The 18,907-nt window shown below is 38.3% G+C and overlaps 2 protein-coding genes across 2 annotated transcripts; both read right to left on the bottom strand.

Moving 5' to 3' along the window:
• Positions 1–2,081: 2,081 nt before the first annotated feature.
• Positions 2,082–5,239, bottom strand: LOC307140819 (retinal cone rhodopsin-sensitive cGMP 3',5'-cyclic phosphodiesterase subunit gamma-like). The gene is made up of 3 exons (XM_079840574.1): positions 5,168–5,239; positions 4,228–4,381; positions 2,082–4,120 (listed from the first exon to the last, which is right to left on the bottom strand). Exons 2-3 carry the CDS (start codon positions 4,367–4,369, stop codon positions 4,044–4,046), a joined length of 219 nt encoding a protein of 72 aa, XP_079696700.1. The 5' UTR covers positions 4,370–4,381; positions 5,168–5,239; the 3' UTR covers positions 2,082–4,043.
• Positions 5,240–12,559: 7,320 nt separating this feature from the next.
• Positions 12,560–15,361, bottom strand: pde6ha (phosphodiesterase 6H, cGMP-specific, cone, gamma, paralog a). The gene is made up of 3 exons (XM_079840000.1): positions 15,290–15,361; positions 14,345–14,498; positions 12,560–14,237 (listed from the first exon to the last, which is right to left on the bottom strand). The coding sequence occupies exons 2-3, from the start codon at positions 14,484–14,486 to the stop codon at positions 14,161–14,163; spliced, it is 219 nt and encodes a 72-aa protein (XP_079696126.1). The 5' UTR covers positions 14,487–14,498; positions 15,290–15,361; the 3' UTR covers positions 12,560–14,160.
• Between the last annotated feature and the right edge of the window lie 3,546 nt (positions 15,362–18,907).

Raw genomic sequence — 18,907 nt, 5'->3', positions numbered from 1 at the left:
AAATTTTACCAAACATTATTATTATTATTATTATTATTAATTATTATTATCGTCATTAGTTCCTCATGGTTGTGTGTGTTGGCTTTGATGAAGGGCAGGACATCATCTGAATCCACGTTAATACACAAAAAGACGCCAAACACCGGCATAATGACTATAGCAAGTATTTAAATTATGCTACGAAATAATTTTTTTTTTCCTTCAGATTTTGGGATTGAAAAGCCCTTCTTGTGGAATATCGACAAGCTCTTTTATTAGCGTAGTTTTGTAAAATATGCAACTTTCAGCCCAACTTTGAGAAGTGGATTAAAAAATGTTTGTCGGTTTTTAAAGGAAAACTACATAGTATTTTTTTTTTTTTGTCTTGCAGAGTGTGTCCTCTTTCCCTTTAGTATATTGGTATTTTGCTTTCTTTGAATTTTTGGTTCCAAAGAAGAGTCAAGCACATTTTTTTGATTTGTGTGTGAACATATTTGTAATTTCTATTGTTTGGTTTCTTTTTTTTTTTTTTATCAATAGATTTTTGATATTGTTTGAAGTGGCTCGTTAATTATTTCAAAATGGCTGGATATGGAATTGCAGCATCCTCTTATTGCATTTAATCTTTATCTGTGAAAACACATGCATTTCATTTATTTTTTCATTTTATTTTTTTTGCAGGACATGTGTTTCAGTAGATTCTAGGTGCATGTAATTGTAATCGGGTCTAGGACTGAAAACGTTTTGCCATTTTTAAAGTTTCCTGATTTCACTTCAGCTTTTTCGTGTGGATGAGGGGGTTGTGTGTGTCATTGACACTAAGAAAACAGGCCTAATGGAAAAACTGACCACAGTCTGAACACTAAACCAGACAGCTTTGTTTTGTTTTGTTTGTTTAAATGGTACTTGCAGTCTATGCATACACTTTACACAGTATTATAAGAGATTCAAATATCTCAGTACCTAAATTCTGATCTTCTGGCTTTTAAAGATGCTATTGGAAAAGATGCGGCAGATTTGCTTGTTTCTCTTTCTCTGTCCCTTGTATGTTTCTCCTGGACTGGCAGCACCAATGGGTGCTGTTGCCGACAGCTCGGAGCTCTTTTGATACGAGGAGACGGAATTCTTGCATGGCGTTTGTCTTCTGATGATGGAGTGAGAAGTTTAAAATCCCCTCCATTTGTGCAGTAAAGGATTAAAGATGGCGTCTCTTTTATTCTCCATTCTCGCACCTTATGAATATGATACCTGTTCCACATACTCTCCTTTGGTTTACAGTGTAACCGTGTTTTTGAGTTGAACTATTTCTCTCTCTACATATTCTGATTCCATTTGTGATGTAATTTGTATCTGAATGTCCATATAAACTGTTTTTTTTAAACAATCACTTGATTGGTCTTTGATTTCAGTTATTACAATTGTAGATGGCATAATGAGAGGTTATCAAATATGAGTAGGTGAATGTTGTGAAAGGTTAACTTCTGAGTTATGGTACTCTTTCTAAGGTACTTACCTTGATGTAAAAGCACTCGGTGAGTGTAGGGCAAGTGGCAGCAGAAAACTGTGGGATTGTAAATAACATAATGTTCATGGTTCATTCTTTAGCGTTTCTACATTATACAAGGTGAGCTAATGGTTTATAATCTATATTTATAATCTTAACATCCTCTAGTCGTCTATGTGTGCCTTCTTCTATAGCGTGTGTGTGTTATTTTAACGAATATTTAGTTGAAATATGTCGTGAGGTAAAAGTTCCTCACCTCAGAAAATCGCGCTGGTTTCTCTCAGCGCGCGATGCAGGCAGCCTGTTTCCGCGCATGCGCAGAATCTGGAGATTGCGATTTAACGTTACAAACATTTGCAGAACTGAAAGAATAAGTTAAAAGGGTTGCCGTAATAGTGGTTTACCAATTGACATTTATAAAACGCTGCACTTTAGTCATGTATAGGCTACAATTTTAGTGCTGAAGGAGCTCCAGCCAAAGGTCCTACAAAAAGAGTGCTAGTAGCCTATATTAATAGTTTTATATAAAGCCCTCTAAAAGGTTTTTTTTTTCTTTCTGAATACAACCCCTGGCAGAAATTATGGAATCACCACACTTAGATGATGTTCACTTTATAGCAAACAAACAAATCACAGATAGCCTATGACAAACAATTTTTTGTTCAATAGCTTAACATTCTGGCTTCATGAAACATACTTCAAAAAAGGTCAATGACACTTTATATATTAATGGTCTTTTTCCAGATGAAGTAGAGGAAAAAAGTATGGAATCACTCAATGTTGAGGAAAAAAATATGGAATCGTCAACAAAATCGTTTGTTGCTCCTCCTCTGGATTTTATGACCGCCTGAATCCTTTGAGGCATGGATGTCACTAAAGAAAAACAATATTCCACATCAATCTGGTTCCAACTTTCTCGAACAGATCCGCTTTGCAGGATGGAGCCTCATCATGGGCCAGTTTTTTTAATTTCCACCATACAGTTTCAATTGGATTGAGATCCGGTCTGTTTGCTGGCCATGTCATTGAGTTGATGTGCCTTTCCTGAAGAAAAGCTTTAACACTCTTTGCTCTGTGACAAGATGCATTGTCTTCCTGAAAAAAATTACTTCACCACCAAAGCCATTTTCTATGGATGGAATGAGAAAAGTGTCCAAAATTTCAACGTACACCTGTGCATTGACCGTTGAGGTAATGATTGCCATCTCCCCTGGTCCTTTACCTGTCATGCAACCCCATTTTAATAAATGAGTTGAAATTTGGATGTTTTCTTCAGGTGGTCATCTTTATGTTTCGTTAGAATGGCGCCAGACAAAAGTTCCAGCATCTCCTTGACCAATGCAGATTCGTGATTCATCACTGAACATCACTTTCATCCAATCATCCACATCATTGCTTCTCCTTCGCCCACTGTAACCTTGTTTTCTTCTGTTTTGGTGTTAGTGTTGGTTTTCGTTTGGTTTTTCTATAGGTAAATCCCATTTCATTCAGCGGAGATCTGTCACAAACATTAACTCCTGTCTCCGCCCCCATTTGTTTTTCATTTGTTTTGTTGTGCATTTTATATTTTCAAGGCATATTGCTTTGAGTTTTCTATCCTGACCCTTTAACGTCTTCCTTGGTCTGCCTGTATGTCTCCCTTTTATAACCTTCCCATTTATTTTATACTTGCACCAAATTTTAGACACAGCTGACTGGGAGAAACCTACTTCTCTGGCCAAACTCTGTGTGGAAATTCTTTGTTGAAGGAGTTTTATCCTTTCCATTGTTTCAACTGACAACTCTCTGGTTTCCTTTCAAATAGCCAACTAAAGCTGACTAATTAGCATTTTTAGAAATGTCCTGGTATTTGTTTTAGAAATGGAAATTAAAAGATTATTCCATACTTTTTTTCCTCTACTTGATCTGGAAAAAGACATGCCGTTAATAAATAAAGTGTCAGTGACTTTTTTTGAAGTATGTTTCATGAAGCCAGAATGTTAAGCTATTGAACAAAAAAAAAATTTGTCATATCTGTGATTTGTTTGTTTCCTATAAAGTAAAACACTGGGTGAACATCCTCAAGTGTGGTGATTCCATCATTTCTGCCAGGGGTTGTATCTCAGATTGTATATTGTACACGGAGACGTTCATATTTGAATGAACTTGTTCCATTTGGATCCAGTTTAAAGATTTGTTTTAATCAGTTCTGTAAGAGAAAAAGACTAATAACACAAATTTGGGGAAATAAATGTTTTATTGTGTTCTACTGCCAAATCGATGGTTTTAATTAACCATGATGATTTGATTCTGACAGACACAATCACATGCACAGTTAAAATAAAGTTGATTTGTACTGCATGATTTTGCTGCTTTGAGATCGATTCCTCCTGCTAAGAGCTCCACTGATGTAGTGGAAGAAGAGCAGCAGAGAGTCCCTGTCATTTGTCCTAAAAAATATTATTAATCATGTCGCATCCTCTCTGTGTGTTGGGCTGAAAGCATCTGCCGCTGGTTCAGTCTCATTCTATTACATTACATTACATTACATACAGAGAAGGATGAAGGTTGGGTGGATGCGCTACACAATTCCATATTTCGCCAGATCACCGAGCTCCATGTCTCCAAAAGCTTCCCATGGGCAAATCACAGTGATGTCTGTGTAAAAACCAGTGAAAGAACGTGGTCAGATTCATCGCTGTATGTCATTCAAAACACAGAAACAATATGGACGTCATGAAGGAAACTGAAATGACGAGCTTTACCTGTGCCGAGCCCCTCCATTCCAGGGATTTCATCTCCGAAGCCTTTCTGGCCAGGTTTAGGAGCCTTGCTCTTGAAGGTGCGAGTGGTCCTCTGCTTGAACTTTGGTGGCCCTCTCTTCTCAACGGGTGCTGGGTCGTCCATTTCTGTCACTTACTGAAATATAAACAAAATGTTTCCTTTAAAATGGGACTATATTGTCCGGTGTCCTCAACAGGTTAGCTGTTAGTCTTCTCATTTTGGGATTTTGTTCATCCTAATCTGCTGGTTGCACAATGAGTAGGTTTATTTACCAACATCTGTTTGCCTTGTGATATATACAGACAGTGTGAATGATAAGATCTTACATAATCTTGCTAATCTCGTAGAGGAGATGCCCAGCGCTCTAATTCCAGGCATTAGCATCACATTTAGCCTTGCCTACTTCTGGGATCCTGGGAGAAATGTCTCAGAGCTTCTGTTTTTAGTCTATTTTTGCCTAAATTGGCTCTTGCTGTAGAATGTCTACTGTACATTTCAGCTTCACCTGGAAACATAATGTAAGTTTGAGTCTGTAAATTGAGGCTTGTTTTTGTGTTGTTTCTGACTTTTTTTTCTCGCAATTCCAACTTTATATTCTGTGGCCGAAAGAAGAATCCGTGGTAATCTCTGCACAACACCTGTAGTTTAATGATCAACTGAATTAACTGAAATGTGCTTTTCCTTTTTTTGAGTTTCCTCTCCATCACTAAATCAGCCCACGAAAGTCTTTCTCTCTTTCTGTTTTGTTTCTATGTTCAGTGGTTTTCTCCTCATGCTCCTCAGTCCAGAATTCCTGCTCTCAGTAAATCATGTGTTGTGTTTTTACTACAGCCTGTCTGAGTATAAATGAAATACCGTGGTATTTACCTGACTGTTTCTCATTGTGCTGTAAATGTGTCTCAGGTGAGGAGAATCTCTTACCGTGTGCTGGAGTTTCGGGCTCTTCTGGTGGTTCTCTTCGCTTCTCTTCTGCGATGTCTCACTTCAGCTTGTGTCCAGTGTCTCTGCCGGCAGCTTTTATAGCGCTCGACTAATCTTCTGATCCTCAAACGCCTCCCACAGAAACAGATAGAGGGATCAGGAGATTGACACATGGGGTATTTTAAGCACTTCAGGCTCTTCCAGCTGAGGACACACGTGTGGTAACAATCATCGTTTATATAGAACATCTGCAGTTTGTCTGACAGACACATACATGAACACGCCATGAAATATGATGAATGTGTGTTCAAACACCTTTACGGGCTGTTTTTTGGGGGGTAATGAGTTGATTAATACATAAGACTTTCTCTATCCTCAGGCTAACAAAAATATATTTGAAGAATGTTGTGCTAACATTCCCATTAAGTTATGAAAACATTTTCTGAATGTTCTCTGAAAGTTTAAATGCTTTACAAACATTAAAGGAACATTCCTTTTGATAATTTTGCGAACATTATAGAAATGTTACTTTTGAATTTTCTGTATACAACTTAGACGAAGAAAAACGTTCCATGAATGATATACAAATAAAGTTGTGCTGTTTTGGGAACATTATTAAAGACCAGAGAACTTTGAACACATTCTATTAATGTTATGAGAATGTTTGTTCATAACTTTGAGAGAACGTTCCCTTAATTTCCATATTAAATACTTCACCAAATCAAATTAATTGTAATCAAATTTAGTCTAAATCTAAACATAAATCAGCATGACGCTGTGCCTGTTCAACTTTATTTTAAAATTATTAAATAGCATCAAATGCTTTTTTTCAACAAACTCAAACTTTTGTGTTTGTGTTGATTTCATGTATCTGATTTCAGGTCAGGTTCTTTAAGTCTCTTCTGTAATCTGATCCTAAACATACGGTTATAGCTGAACTTTACTAATTAAAGATTAAGCAGCTCTAATCCACAATCCCGATTGACTGTCCTTATATAATCTGCTCATTAACATATACTGTAATGTTCTCAAGTGTGTTTGTTAATTCGGTGCTGTTTTCAAACACAAAACTGATGAGCTCGTGCTCTTCGGATGGGATTTATATCAGCTAATGAGACTTTGTCTGCAGTTGGATGAATCATAACTGAATCATCAGCCAATATTTTCAATATAAAATGGCAGATCTTTCAAAAACATTTTTTATCGCTGGATATTACTATTGGTCGTTTAAAGAGGTCCTATTATGCTTTTACACTTTTTAACAACTTAAGTTTAATGTGTAATGTGGCTGTTTCAGCTTAAAAAGATCTGCAAGTTTACAAATCTCAAAGTCCACTCCAAAGTTAATTTAACAGAATCCACTTGTTGTTTCAAACCCTTAAGACGTTTGTTCCTCTTCAGAACACAAATTAAGATATGTTTTAAGAAATCTGAGAGCTCTCAGACCTCTCCATAAACAGCAATTTAATTAACACTTCCAAGACCCAGAAAAATTGTTAAAAAAAATGTAAAATAGTCCATGTGACTCCAGTGATTCAACCTTGATTTTATGGAGAGGTCAGAGAGCTCTTGGATTTCATCAAAAATATCTTAATTTGTGTTCTGAAGATGAACGAAGGTCTTACGGGTTTGGAATGACATGAGGGTCAGTAATAAGAAAGGATAGGTTTTATTTGGCTTAGAATCAGTGGATTGATTCTTTGGTGCTGGTTTGGTAAGAATTTAACTATGTTGTGCTTGGACTGACATGTTTGAGTGGCCACACGTGATGTACAGGTTTTACATGGCATTTTTGATTTGCATGGCATTTTTGATTTTGAGTCCCTTCATAGTGTTTAAAAGGGTCACCTCCTTCTGAACTACTATAACTGCTTTAGTTTGAGAGTCACCTCTGGATCAACAACATCGGCATTTCATAGGCTGGAGAAAGGAATAATCCCAGGTTGATTTTGTTCACCTTAGCCATGAATATGCTAGTTAAGTCAGCAGAGGTGGAATGCAGAGATCCACTCACCCGGTCAGGTGTGCGACAGCCTCCCATCAGAGCATTCATGGACAATCTGACGGTGACACAAATATCCGTACCAGGCTGCAGATGGATCCTCCAAGGCCTTGAATGCCTCATCAGCTGGACCCGAATGGACTTTAAACCAGCCAAGTCCCGATCCCTTTAGGTGATGAAGGGAAATGTAACCGACAAGTTCCGTTTCTCCATGGGACGAGTCCAAATTTCATCAATCACGAGAAGTAGATTAAGAGCCTGGGAAAAGTCTTCAACAGCACACTTAGGGACACAGCCATGACTCCTCTGGCGACTGCTGGATTACGATGTCCCCCTAACTACCATTGAGGGCTTTGAGAGGAAATTCAGCCACTCTCTGCATAGGTGGTTGGGTCTCCCTCGCAGCATCAGCAGCATAGCCTTGTACAGGAGTAAGAACAAGCTACAACTTCCCTTCAGCAGCCTGTCGGAGGAGTTCATTGTTTTCCGAGCAAGAGAGGTGCTGCTGTCCAGAGAGTCCACTGACCAAAGTCTCCTCGGCTGGCATAGAGGTGAGGACGGGTAGGAAGTGCAGTAGGGGACAGTGGTGTCAGGACATTGCTGTATCCAGAGACCTCGATATGACAAGGCCAGAGGAAAGGACAGGTGTCAACTCGTTCAAGAAGAAATCCGAGCAGGAAAGACGCATCAGCTGGATGAAGGGGGCGTGGACTTGATGGGAACAGGTGATGGACCGAAAGATCTCGTGGTCTGAGTTGTGGAAAGCAGAAACACACCGGATCAAGTTCCTTTTCCAATCAGTCTACGATGTCCTACCCAATCCATCCAACCTCTTCTCCTGGGGCCTGATAGACACCCCTGCATGCCCTCTATGCCAAGGATCCTTGGAGCACGTATTAAGCTGCTGCCCTAAAGCCCTGGGAGAGGGACATTATCGGTGGCACCATGACCAGGTGCTAAGGGTCATCGCAGAAGCCATCAGCACAGAGATCTCTCTTAGCAGGCACCAGCAGCCAGCACAGCGCTCAATCACATTTGTCAAGGCTGGAGAGAAACCACCACGAAGTAGGAACCCTGCAGGGGGACTGGCAGCTAAAGGTCGACCTGGGAAGGCAGCTCAAATTCACAGAAACCATTGTTACAACCACGCTTAGGCCTGACATGGTCCTCTTTTCAGAATCATCAAGGCAGGAGGTCCTACTGGAATTGACTGTGCCCTGGGAAGACCGAAAGGCAGTACGAGGAGGTGGTATGTGAATGCCGTAGCAGGGGATGTAAGACTCACTGCCTCCCCATCGAGTTTGGCTGCAGAGGGTTTGCCGGCCAGTCGCTCTGCAGGGCCCTCAAGCTCCTGGGAATCAGAGGACTGCCCTAGAAAAAAGCCATCAGGAACATCACAGATGCCGCTGAGAAGGCACCAATATGGCTGTGGATCACGCAAGCTACCCAGACACAAGTCAGAGACTGTTCATCCCTGGCTGGGTCTCCTGGATGAGGGTGTATGATGTTGAAATACCCGACACTCCTTATGACCCCAGGTTACATCACTGATAATGTGTCTAGGTTGCACCTGAAAGGTGTGTGCTAAAATCAAAATCAAAATACTCCCATTAAATTGAGGTGCTGCCATGTTTTGACACTGGATCTTCTTCTGCTGCTTCATTGTTTTCTCCATCAAGGAATCATTTTTGACAAGCTAACACATGTTTGGGGTCTTTCACACAGGGTTCTTTCATCTGTCTTCACTATTTATTATAAACAAGCATTAGACAGGCGTCTTTGACTGTTGTGATCCTTGCTGTTTTTTTCACTCTTGCACATGCGATATTGTTTAATTAGCTTTATCTGGGAACCACAAAAATCTGGTGTCTTTATATATTAATAAATAAACTTATTTATAATTATGTTTATTCTAATCAATGTCCTCATATGACAGGAGTGTTCGCGCGCGCACGCACGCACGCGCACACGCACACACACACACGTGGTTAATGTTGTTTTGTTCTCTCTTCTTGTCTTCAGATTCTAGTAATCTCAGACTGGATCCAAACACAGCAGACACTCGTCTCATTCAGAAATATGACACATGTGTTTGAGGATCAGCCATATCCTGATCATCGAGAGAGATTTGTTGAGTGTCGTCAGGTTCTGTGTAGAGAGAGTCTGACTGGACGCTGTTACTGAGAGGTTGAGTGGAGTCAGTGAATGAATATCATTGACATATAAAAGAATCAGCAGGAAAAGTAGGAGACACTGTAAATTTGGATTTACCAAAATATCCTGGAGTCTGACCTGTTCTGATTACAGATTCACTGGCCGTCACAATAATCTGGGAACCATCATATCTGCCCCTTCATCCCCCTCTAACAGAGTAGGAGTGTTTCTGGACTGACTGGACGGTACTTTGTTCTTCTACAGCATCTCTGACACTCACACACATTCAACACAATGAGTTTATATGTTTGTGTTTTCCTCACTGATTGTCATACAGTCATGATTATAAAGGGTTAGTTCACCCAAAAATGAAAATTCTGTCATTAATTCCTCACCCTCGTGTCGTTCGACACCCGTAAGACCTCCGTTCATCTTCGGAACACAAATGAAGATATTTTAGTTGAAATCCGATGGCTCAGAAAGGCCTCCATTGGCAAAATGCACTTTACACTCTCAAGACCCATAAAAGGTACTAAAGACCAGTGATGCCAGTAACATTACTTAGTAACGCGGTACTCTAATCTGACTACTTTTTCCAGTAACGAGTAATCTAACGCGTTACTATTTCCAAACCAGTAATCAGATTAAAGTAATTTATCCAAGTCACTGTGAGTTACAATTTTTGTCATTTTCCTTTGTAAAAATATATATTTTTGCTTTCTTGTTTAGTCTCAGCAGGGGTTTTCCTGCATAGAGAATTACGAGGCGGCCGCCTTCGTCTGTCGACAAAACTCAAGACAGGCAGTCACTTACTTTAGTCGCTACTCAGATTAGGCATGTCGTGATAATTAAATAATCATCAAAAATATTTATTGTCACATTATCCATCAGCAATCATTATTAGTATATTATGATTTGCAAGTACAAGGTCATCTAAAGCCATGCCATAGCTGAATGTCTTACTCCTATTTGGATTTTATAACTCTGACATGAATCTTAAAGACTTTTATTTTTTGATTAATCTATTTATTTTTCTAGCTTAGTTTTTTATACACAAGTGCAAATTTTTGTCTGTTAAATCTTTTTTTTTTTTTTTTTTACTATTTTTTGTAAAGATCTGAAATGTTATTTAGATACCATCTCTTCTTCCAGCAATGTCAAAGCTTTGAAGTGCTCTATGCTATGTACAAAATATAATATTTATGCCTTCTTATAAATAAAAAAAAATACCTAATTTATTTTAAATTGTATGTCACCCCTGGCTCAATATCTGTTTTGTGTTTTTTTTTTTTTTGTTACATTTTACAACCTCTGTCTAATGTTTATAATTTTTTGTTATTGTTGTTAAATTCTTTTTTGAATTGTGACTATTTGCTCTTATGTCTGTTCAATAAAAAAAAAAAAAAAAAAAATGTCTTACATCCGCTGTAGCTGTCATTCTCCGTTCAGCATTCAAACTGCGCGTCGCGTTCGGTTCCAGTCAGCCGCAGCACGGTAAAGCTCACTCAAATAGTATATATTCCCGTTAAAATACTTGATATGTTGATAAAATAATTGATCTTCCTGGAGTTTATCTAGCGGTTTCTGAAAGATGTTGTGCTCGCTACACAGGTGACAACACAATGACTATTAGCATCACACGCACAATAACGGAATTTAAAACTGTGAAGAAACAAATAATCAGTGAATGTTTGGACCGATATCCATAGTAGACTAGGATTTGTGCGCTCAACGTCTCTTCTCTTTATGCCGTGAACTTTTCAATGTGCACTCGCGCTGCACTGCGCCCTCTGATTCCATGTTGCTTTAAGAGCATCATTCTGCACCCGGGATGCGCGTTGCCGCTCTGTTTAGAAGCGTTTCAAATATTTTCATAGTTTTGTGCACTTAAAGATTATTAAAAAATATATAGTTCTCACGTATCTATCATATATTTGTTGTCCCATTACAGAGCACATTACGTTTACAATAAACTATAAATCTTGTAATTTTATATCATTTGTGTAGGCCCATATAATTATTTACATTCATATATAAATATAAATTAAAAATTAAATATAAATTGTTTTTCATAAATGTATTTAATAAGAACACAAAGTAATTTGTACCTTTTCATTAACATGTTTAGATTTTATAAAATTAGTCCAAAGATTTTTTTGGAGATACAATTTCAGGAGATACATTGTTGACGTTACTGTTAAAAATGCACTTCCAATAAAGTGTTGGCAAAAACGGTTGTCATTTTTATGTTGAGGCTGCAGAGATGTTGTCACCAACTGATGAATGTAACTAATAAAGTAACTTGTAATCTAACTTAGTTACTTTTACAATCAAGTAATCTGTAAAGTAACTTAGTTACTTTTAAAATCAAGTAATCTGTAAAGTAACTTAGTTACTTTTTCACAGTAACTGTGGCAACACTGCTAAAGACGTCGTTACAAAGTCCATCTCACTACAGTGGTTCTACAATAACTTTATAAAGCGACGAGAATAGTCTTTGTGCACAAAAAAAACCTAAATAACGACTTATATAGTGATGACCGATTTCAAAACAATGCATCATGAAGCTTCGAAGCGTTATGAATCAGCGAGTCGAATTATGATTTGGATCGCGTGTCAAACCGCCAAACTGCTGAAATCACGTGACTTTGGCGATCCAAACCGCTGAATCGACTCACTGATTCATAACGCTTCGAAGCTTCATGATGCATTGTTTATTTGAAGTGTAATTTAATTGTTTAGTTCGTCCCGCGTCCATTCTAATACATGGAGGGGCGGGGGTTAGGAGCTATACTTTGACCGGCCACCGGGGGGGTTGATCGAGGCGCAGAGGCTTCAGTTTCTGAGAGGAGTGTTGCAGGCTTGGTTTAACTCTAGAGGAGCTGGGAAAGGTGCCTATTTTCAAAAAAAAAATTGAGTGTTCCTTTAAAGCTACACTGTGTGATATTTTCCCCCATCTAGCGGTGAAAAGGTATATGACCATCCAGTGAATATTAGTTTCTGTTCCTCTCAATTCCGATTTCGTTTTAACTCCTATCGTGGCCGATTTAGTCCAAGATTAACATGGCTTCCAGTTCGACCTCGTCCACATTCGACACGTGCCATCGAGTGTTAAAACGCGAAGCTTGAATTTACAGGTATGTCCCTCTTTGGCTAATGTACTTTCAAGATGAGATTCAACATGGCGACCCGCATTCGAACCCCTCACCCGTATGTATTTTCAATGGCATATTATAAACTTTTGAGAATACTTTATTACTTGAAAGTAGTAAAGATACATTAATGAGCACATATATTTTTGAAAGAACTACGTGTTTTTAGCTAAGAATAAACTAAAAAAGTTACAGTGTAGCTTTAAGGCTATTTTATTGGTTAGGATATTGATATGGGAACTGTTGTTGTCAATAAAGTTTCATTTATGATGTTCTCCCTTTAAACATATAAAATGTCATACCAGTACCAAGTCCCACGTCCCTCATACCAAGTTTACCCAGTATTTAAGGGGATAGAATACAGTTTGTAAAGTATAAAAGTCATTACGCCGATGGAGAGTCCCCACAAAGATACTGAAACCAAGTGTGTGTATTTTTGGACAGTTGGCAAAGAGCACTCCCTTTATAATCAATAAAAATCATTTTATCACAACCTCATAAAGTTAAGTTATATGCAGGATTTAGATGCTGACAGTGGAAAGGGTCCATACCGTAATGCTCGTGGTTTATTCTAAGCGATTCTACATTAGCCTATACAAGCTAATGGTTTATAACCTTCAATATCTATAATTTAACATCCTCTAGCCGTCGATTTTATATGTGTGTGTGTGTGTGTGTGTGTGTGTGTGTCCCTTCTTCTATCGTGTGTTTGTGAAGTGCAGTGTTTTCGTCAGTCTCCTTGTAGAAAGAAGGCTGGAAAACAGGAATATTCGAAGAAAAAAAAAATTTCTTCTTTGACTTACCAGCAGTTAAACCCAACGTCATAACGCTTATCGATTCTTTTCATTGAAATATGCCGTGAACGTGAAGTAAAAGTGCCTCGCCTCAGAAAATCGCACCGGTTTCTCTCAGCGCGCTTTATCGGTTTATCAATAATTGACTTTTGGTAAGCAAAAAAAAATAAAAACAGATAAAACACTGCACCTCATATACAATTTTAGAAACTGTTCATATAGGAGCTTCAGCAAAAAGTGTACAAAAAGTAGGCCTATGCTGGTTTGGTATAATAAAAAAAATAGTAGCTTTTATAAAGCCCTTCTAAAAGGTATTTATCTGAATTAATATCTTGGTATTTCTCAGACTGTATTTTGTTAGTGCCAATGCCTAATATGACCAATGGGTATAAAACCAAGATTTTACACACTGAAACTTTCATTTGTTAGAGGTTTATATTTGAACAAATTGAAATGAATGAACTTGTTTCATAATGGACCCAGTTTAGAGATTTTCTATCAGTTCTGAAAGAGAAAAGACCCATCACACAAATTTATGGGAAAATAAATGTTTTATTGTGTTCTACTGCCAAATCGATGGTTTAAATTAACCATGATGATTTGATATGACAGACACAATCACATTTACAGTTAAAAAAAATAAAGTTGATTTGTACTGCATGATTTTGCGGCTCTGAGATCGATTCCTCCTGCTAAGAGCTCCACTGATGTAGTGGAAGAAGAGCAGCAGAGAGTCCCTGTCATTTGTCCTAAAAAATATTATTAATCATGTCGCATCCTCTCTGTGTGTTGGGCTGAAAGCATCTGCCGCTGGTTCAGTCTCATTGTGAGTGGACAATTCTATTACATTACATGATCATTTGATCAAAGGATGAAGGTTGGGTGGATGCGCTACACAATTCCATATTTCGCCAGATCACCGAGCTCCATGTCTCCAAAAGCTTCCCATGGGCAAATCACAGTGATGTCTGTGTAAAAACCAGAGAAAGAACGTGGTCAGATTCATCGCTGTATGTCATTCAAAACACAGAAACAATATGGACGTCATGAAGGAAACTGAAATGACGAGCTTTACCTGTGCCGAGCCCCTCCATTCCAGGGATTTCATCTCCGAAGCCTTTCTGGCCAGGTTTAGGAGCCTTGCTCTTGAAGGTGCGAGTGGTCCTCTGCTTGAACTTTGGTGGCCCTCTCTTCTCAACGGGTGCTGGGTCGTCCATTTCTGTCACTTACTGAAATATAAACAGAAAATATTTCCTTTAAAATGGGACTATATTGTCCGGTGTCCTCAACAGGTTAGCTGTTAGTCTTCTCATTTTGGGATTTTGTTCATCCTAATCTGCTGGTTGCACAATGAGTAGGTTTATTTACCAACATCTGTTTGCCTTGTGATATATACAGACAGTGTGAATGATAAGATCTTACATAATCTTGCTAATCTCGTAGAGGAGATGCCCAGCGCTCTAATTCCAGGCATTAGCATCACATTTAGCCTTGCCTACTTCTGGGATCCTGGGAGAAATGTCTCAGAGCTTCTGTTTTTAGTCTATTTTTGCCTAAATTGGCTCTTGCTGTAGAATGTCTACTGTACATTTCAGCTTCACCTGGAAACATAATGTAAGTTTGAGTTTGTAATTATGGAAGTTTGTTTTCGTGTTGTTTCTGACTTTTTTTTCCTCGGAATTCCAACTTTATATTCTGTGGCCGAAAGAAGAATCCGTGGTAATCTCTGCACAACACCTGTAGTTTAATGATCAACTGAATTAACTGAAATGTGCTTTTCCTTTTTTTGAGTTTCCTCTCCATCAATAAATCAGCCCACGAAAGTCTTTCTCTCTTTCTGTTTTGTTTCTATGTTCAGTGGTTTTCTCCTCATGCTCCTCAGTCCAGAATTCCTGCTCTCAGTAAATCATGTGTTGTGTTTTTACTACAGCCTGTCTGAGTATAAATGAAATACCGTGGTATTTACCTGACTGTTTCTCATTGTGCTGTAAATGTGTCTCAGGTGAGGAGAATCTCTTACCGTGTGCTGGAGTTTCGGGCTCTTCTGGTGGTTCTCTTCGCTTCTCTTCTGCGATGTCTCACTTCAGCTTGTGTCCAGTGTCTCTGCCGGCAGCTTTTATAGCGCTCGACTAATCTTCTGATCCTCAAACGCCTCCCACAGAAACAGATAGAGGGATCAGGAGATTGACACATGGGGTATTTTAAGCACTTCAGGCTCTTCCAGCTGAGGACACACGTGTGGTAACAGTCATCGTTTATTTAGAACATCTGCAGTTTGTCTGACAGACACAGGCATGAACACGCCATGAAATATGATGAATGTGTGTTCAAACGGTCTTTTTGGGTAATGAGTTGATTAATACATAAGACTTTATCCTCAGTTTTCATCTCATTTTCACATTATCAACACATCCCAATTTAAACCCCATTCAAAGAACATTGTGCTAACGTTCCCATTAAGTTATGAAAACGTTTTCTGAATGTTCTCTGAAAATTGTAATGTTTTACAAACATTAAAGGAACACTCCAATTGATAATTTGGCAAACATTATGGAAATGTTACTTTTGAATTTTCTATAAACAACTTAGACGAAGAAAAACGTTCCATGAATGATGAACAAATAATGCTGTTTTGAGAACATTATTAAAGACCAGGGCCCGTGTTCATAAAGACTCTAAGAGTCCTCTCAGAAAACTCCTAATTTAGCTTAAAAACTTTTACGTAGGAGTCTTAGCTTAAGAGCTATTCAAGACCGATCTGAGAGCAACTCTGAGCAAGGAAAATACAAAAACTTTTATCTTAGTGAAGAGGCGGGGCTGACCCGTTGCTACGTATGACACAGTCTTTTGAAGACTCTGATTGGTTGGTTGTCCAAAAAGGGGAAAAAGGAGTGCTTTTAAGTATAGGGTCACTTTGAATTTACAAGCGCAAATTGTCCTATTTTACCGTTCTCACACACACACACACACACACACACACACACACACACACACACACACACACACACACACACACACACACACACACACACACACACACACACACACACACACACACACACACACACACACACACACACACACACACACACACACACACACACACACACACACACTATATATGTACACTGAAAAATTAAATTAAGCATCATTAATTTGTGCTCGTTTAAATAATTTAAATTTGGTTTTTTATTTTAATTTTAAAAAATTAATTGGTTTTATGGGAATTGCATGTGTTTTTGTTTAAATCGAGATCAAATAAATTGATTGCGACCACTTACGATACATTTTTTTAGTAAATTCAACAAATCCTTTTTTTCAGTGTATATAAATCCTTTTATTATTTACCTTGCTGTTCATTTCCTATAAGGTATTTGATTGGCTTAGAATTATAAACATTGTTCCACTCTTTCCAATTACACTGATTGCTGGCACGTCTCTTTTATTGGTGGTTTGAAAGTTGGATTTAATGCAACAAACATGATCCCTGCACGATCTAATCTATAGCGTCTTAAGTCACTGTCATCCATTGTCTGCAACACATTTCTTCTCCCTCTTCGTCTTTCTGACATTTTCTCCGCTGCTAAAGAAACTCGTAAGCCTCTTAAAAGTCCTCGTCCGTGCTCCTAAAAAATTGGACCTTAAGACCTTTTTTAAGGGTTAAGATGCTTTCTGAATTACTTTTTTCTTTACTAGGATTTTTTAGTTAATTTTAAGAGTGAACGCCCACATTTCTAAGAATTTTCTTAGAATTTTGTCACTAGGAGCTACTCTTTGCATTAAGATTCTTAATGAATACGGGCCCTGAGAACTTTGAACACACATTATATTAATGTTACTAAGAATGTTTGTTTATAACTTTGAGAGAACGTTCTGAGAACGTTCCCTGAATGCTGCATCATTCATTTTCCATATTAAATACTTCACCAAATAACCAATTGTAAGCAAATTAATCTAAATCTAAAATAAATCAGCATGATGCTGTGCATGTTTAATATGTTTAAATGATAAAATAGCATCAAATGATTCTTGTCAACAAACTCAGACTTGTTGTGAGGTCGTGTTTATTTGCTGTTTCTGATCTCAGGTCAGGCTATTTGAGTGTCTTCTCTAACCAGCGACTGCTGAGATTTAAAGACGATTTCACCGCTCACATCAGTTTTTAGCTTCGAACAGCTAAAAAAAACCGGCAGCAGATATTCTGAGAAACACATGCCTGATTTACCCTGATCCTAAACATACGGTTATAGCTGAACTTTAGTATTTAAAGATTAAGCAGCTCTAATCCACAATCCCGATTGACTGTCCTGACAGTCATTTAGGTTATTATATAATCTGCTCATTAACATATACTGTAATGTTCTGTGTTTGTTAATTCGGTGCTGTATTCAAACACATCTATATAAGATGAGCTCGTGCTCTTCGGATGGGATTTATATCAGCTAATGAGACTTTGTCTGCAATTGGAAATTTCCCACTTCCAAGTCGGAATCATGATTTTTTTGCACTCAAGTGATTTGTTTTCAGCAAAAAATATGAATCATGGAGGACATGTTCATTCTTGCCTATTTTTGGGGGAAATTTTAATAGATTCAATATCGAGCAAATTTTGAATAAAAAGTAGCGTCGCATTCATTGACATCCATATATAAACATTCAAGGGTTAGTTCACCCAAAAATGAAAATTCTGTCATTAATTACTCACCCTCATGTCGTTGGACACCCGTAAGACCTCAGTTCATATTCGGAACACAAATGAAGATATTTTAGTTGAAAGCTGATGCTGAGAAAGGCTTCACACAGGCCTCCATTGGCATTCAGTACATTTTCACTCCCAAGATCCATGAAAGACTTTGTAACGACGTTTTAAGTGCCTATCTCACCACAGTGGCTCTACAATAATCATACAATGCGACGACAATAGTTTTTGTGCGCAAAAAAAAATCAAAATAACACCTTTATCCAACTTGTTCTCGACTTCCGTATGTGCCTCCACGACGCATGCGCGAGAATATGACGTAGCGCCGGTGTTCGGGAATCCATGAAATACACACTTAAGCCCCATTTTGAGCACTACGCCGAGACCTAAAGCACGATCAATGTAGAATCCAACAGCTTAGACACGCGCGTCTTCCTCTGCTCGTAAACAAATCGCTTCTGGGTCATCTGTCCGAACGCCGGATCTGCGTCATATTCTCGCGCATGCGTCGTGGAGGCATACACGGAAGTTGAGAACAAGTTGGATAAAGGTGTTATTTAGATTTTTTTTTGCGCACAAAAACTATTGTCGTCGCATCGTAAGATTATTGTAGAGCCACGGTGGTGAGATGGACTTTGTAACGACGTTTTAAGTGCCTTTCATGGATCTTGGAAGTGTCAATGTACTGAATGCCAATGGAGGCCTATCTGAAGCCTTTCTCAGCATCAGCTTTCAACTAAAATATCTCCATTTGTGTTCCGAATATGAACGGAGGACTTACGGGTGTCCAACGACATGAGGGTGAGTAATTAATGACAGAATTTTCATTTTTGGGTGAACTAACCCTTTCACTGTTATCTGATTCTGGAGTTTTAGTCAAATAAATGCGTGTGTAAAATACAATAGCCTATTATTGGTTATTTTTGGTTATGTAAATCC

This window comes from Gobio gobio (assembly GCF_949357685.1).
Source record: "Gobio gobio genome assembly, chromosome: 17".
NCBI classification, from domain to species: Eukaryota; Metazoa; Chordata; class Actinopteri; order Cypriniformes; family Gobionidae; genus Gobio; species Gobio gobio.
The sequence above is the reverse complement of the archived record's forward strand: the minus strand, read 5'-3'. Positions and strand labels throughout refer to the sequence as shown.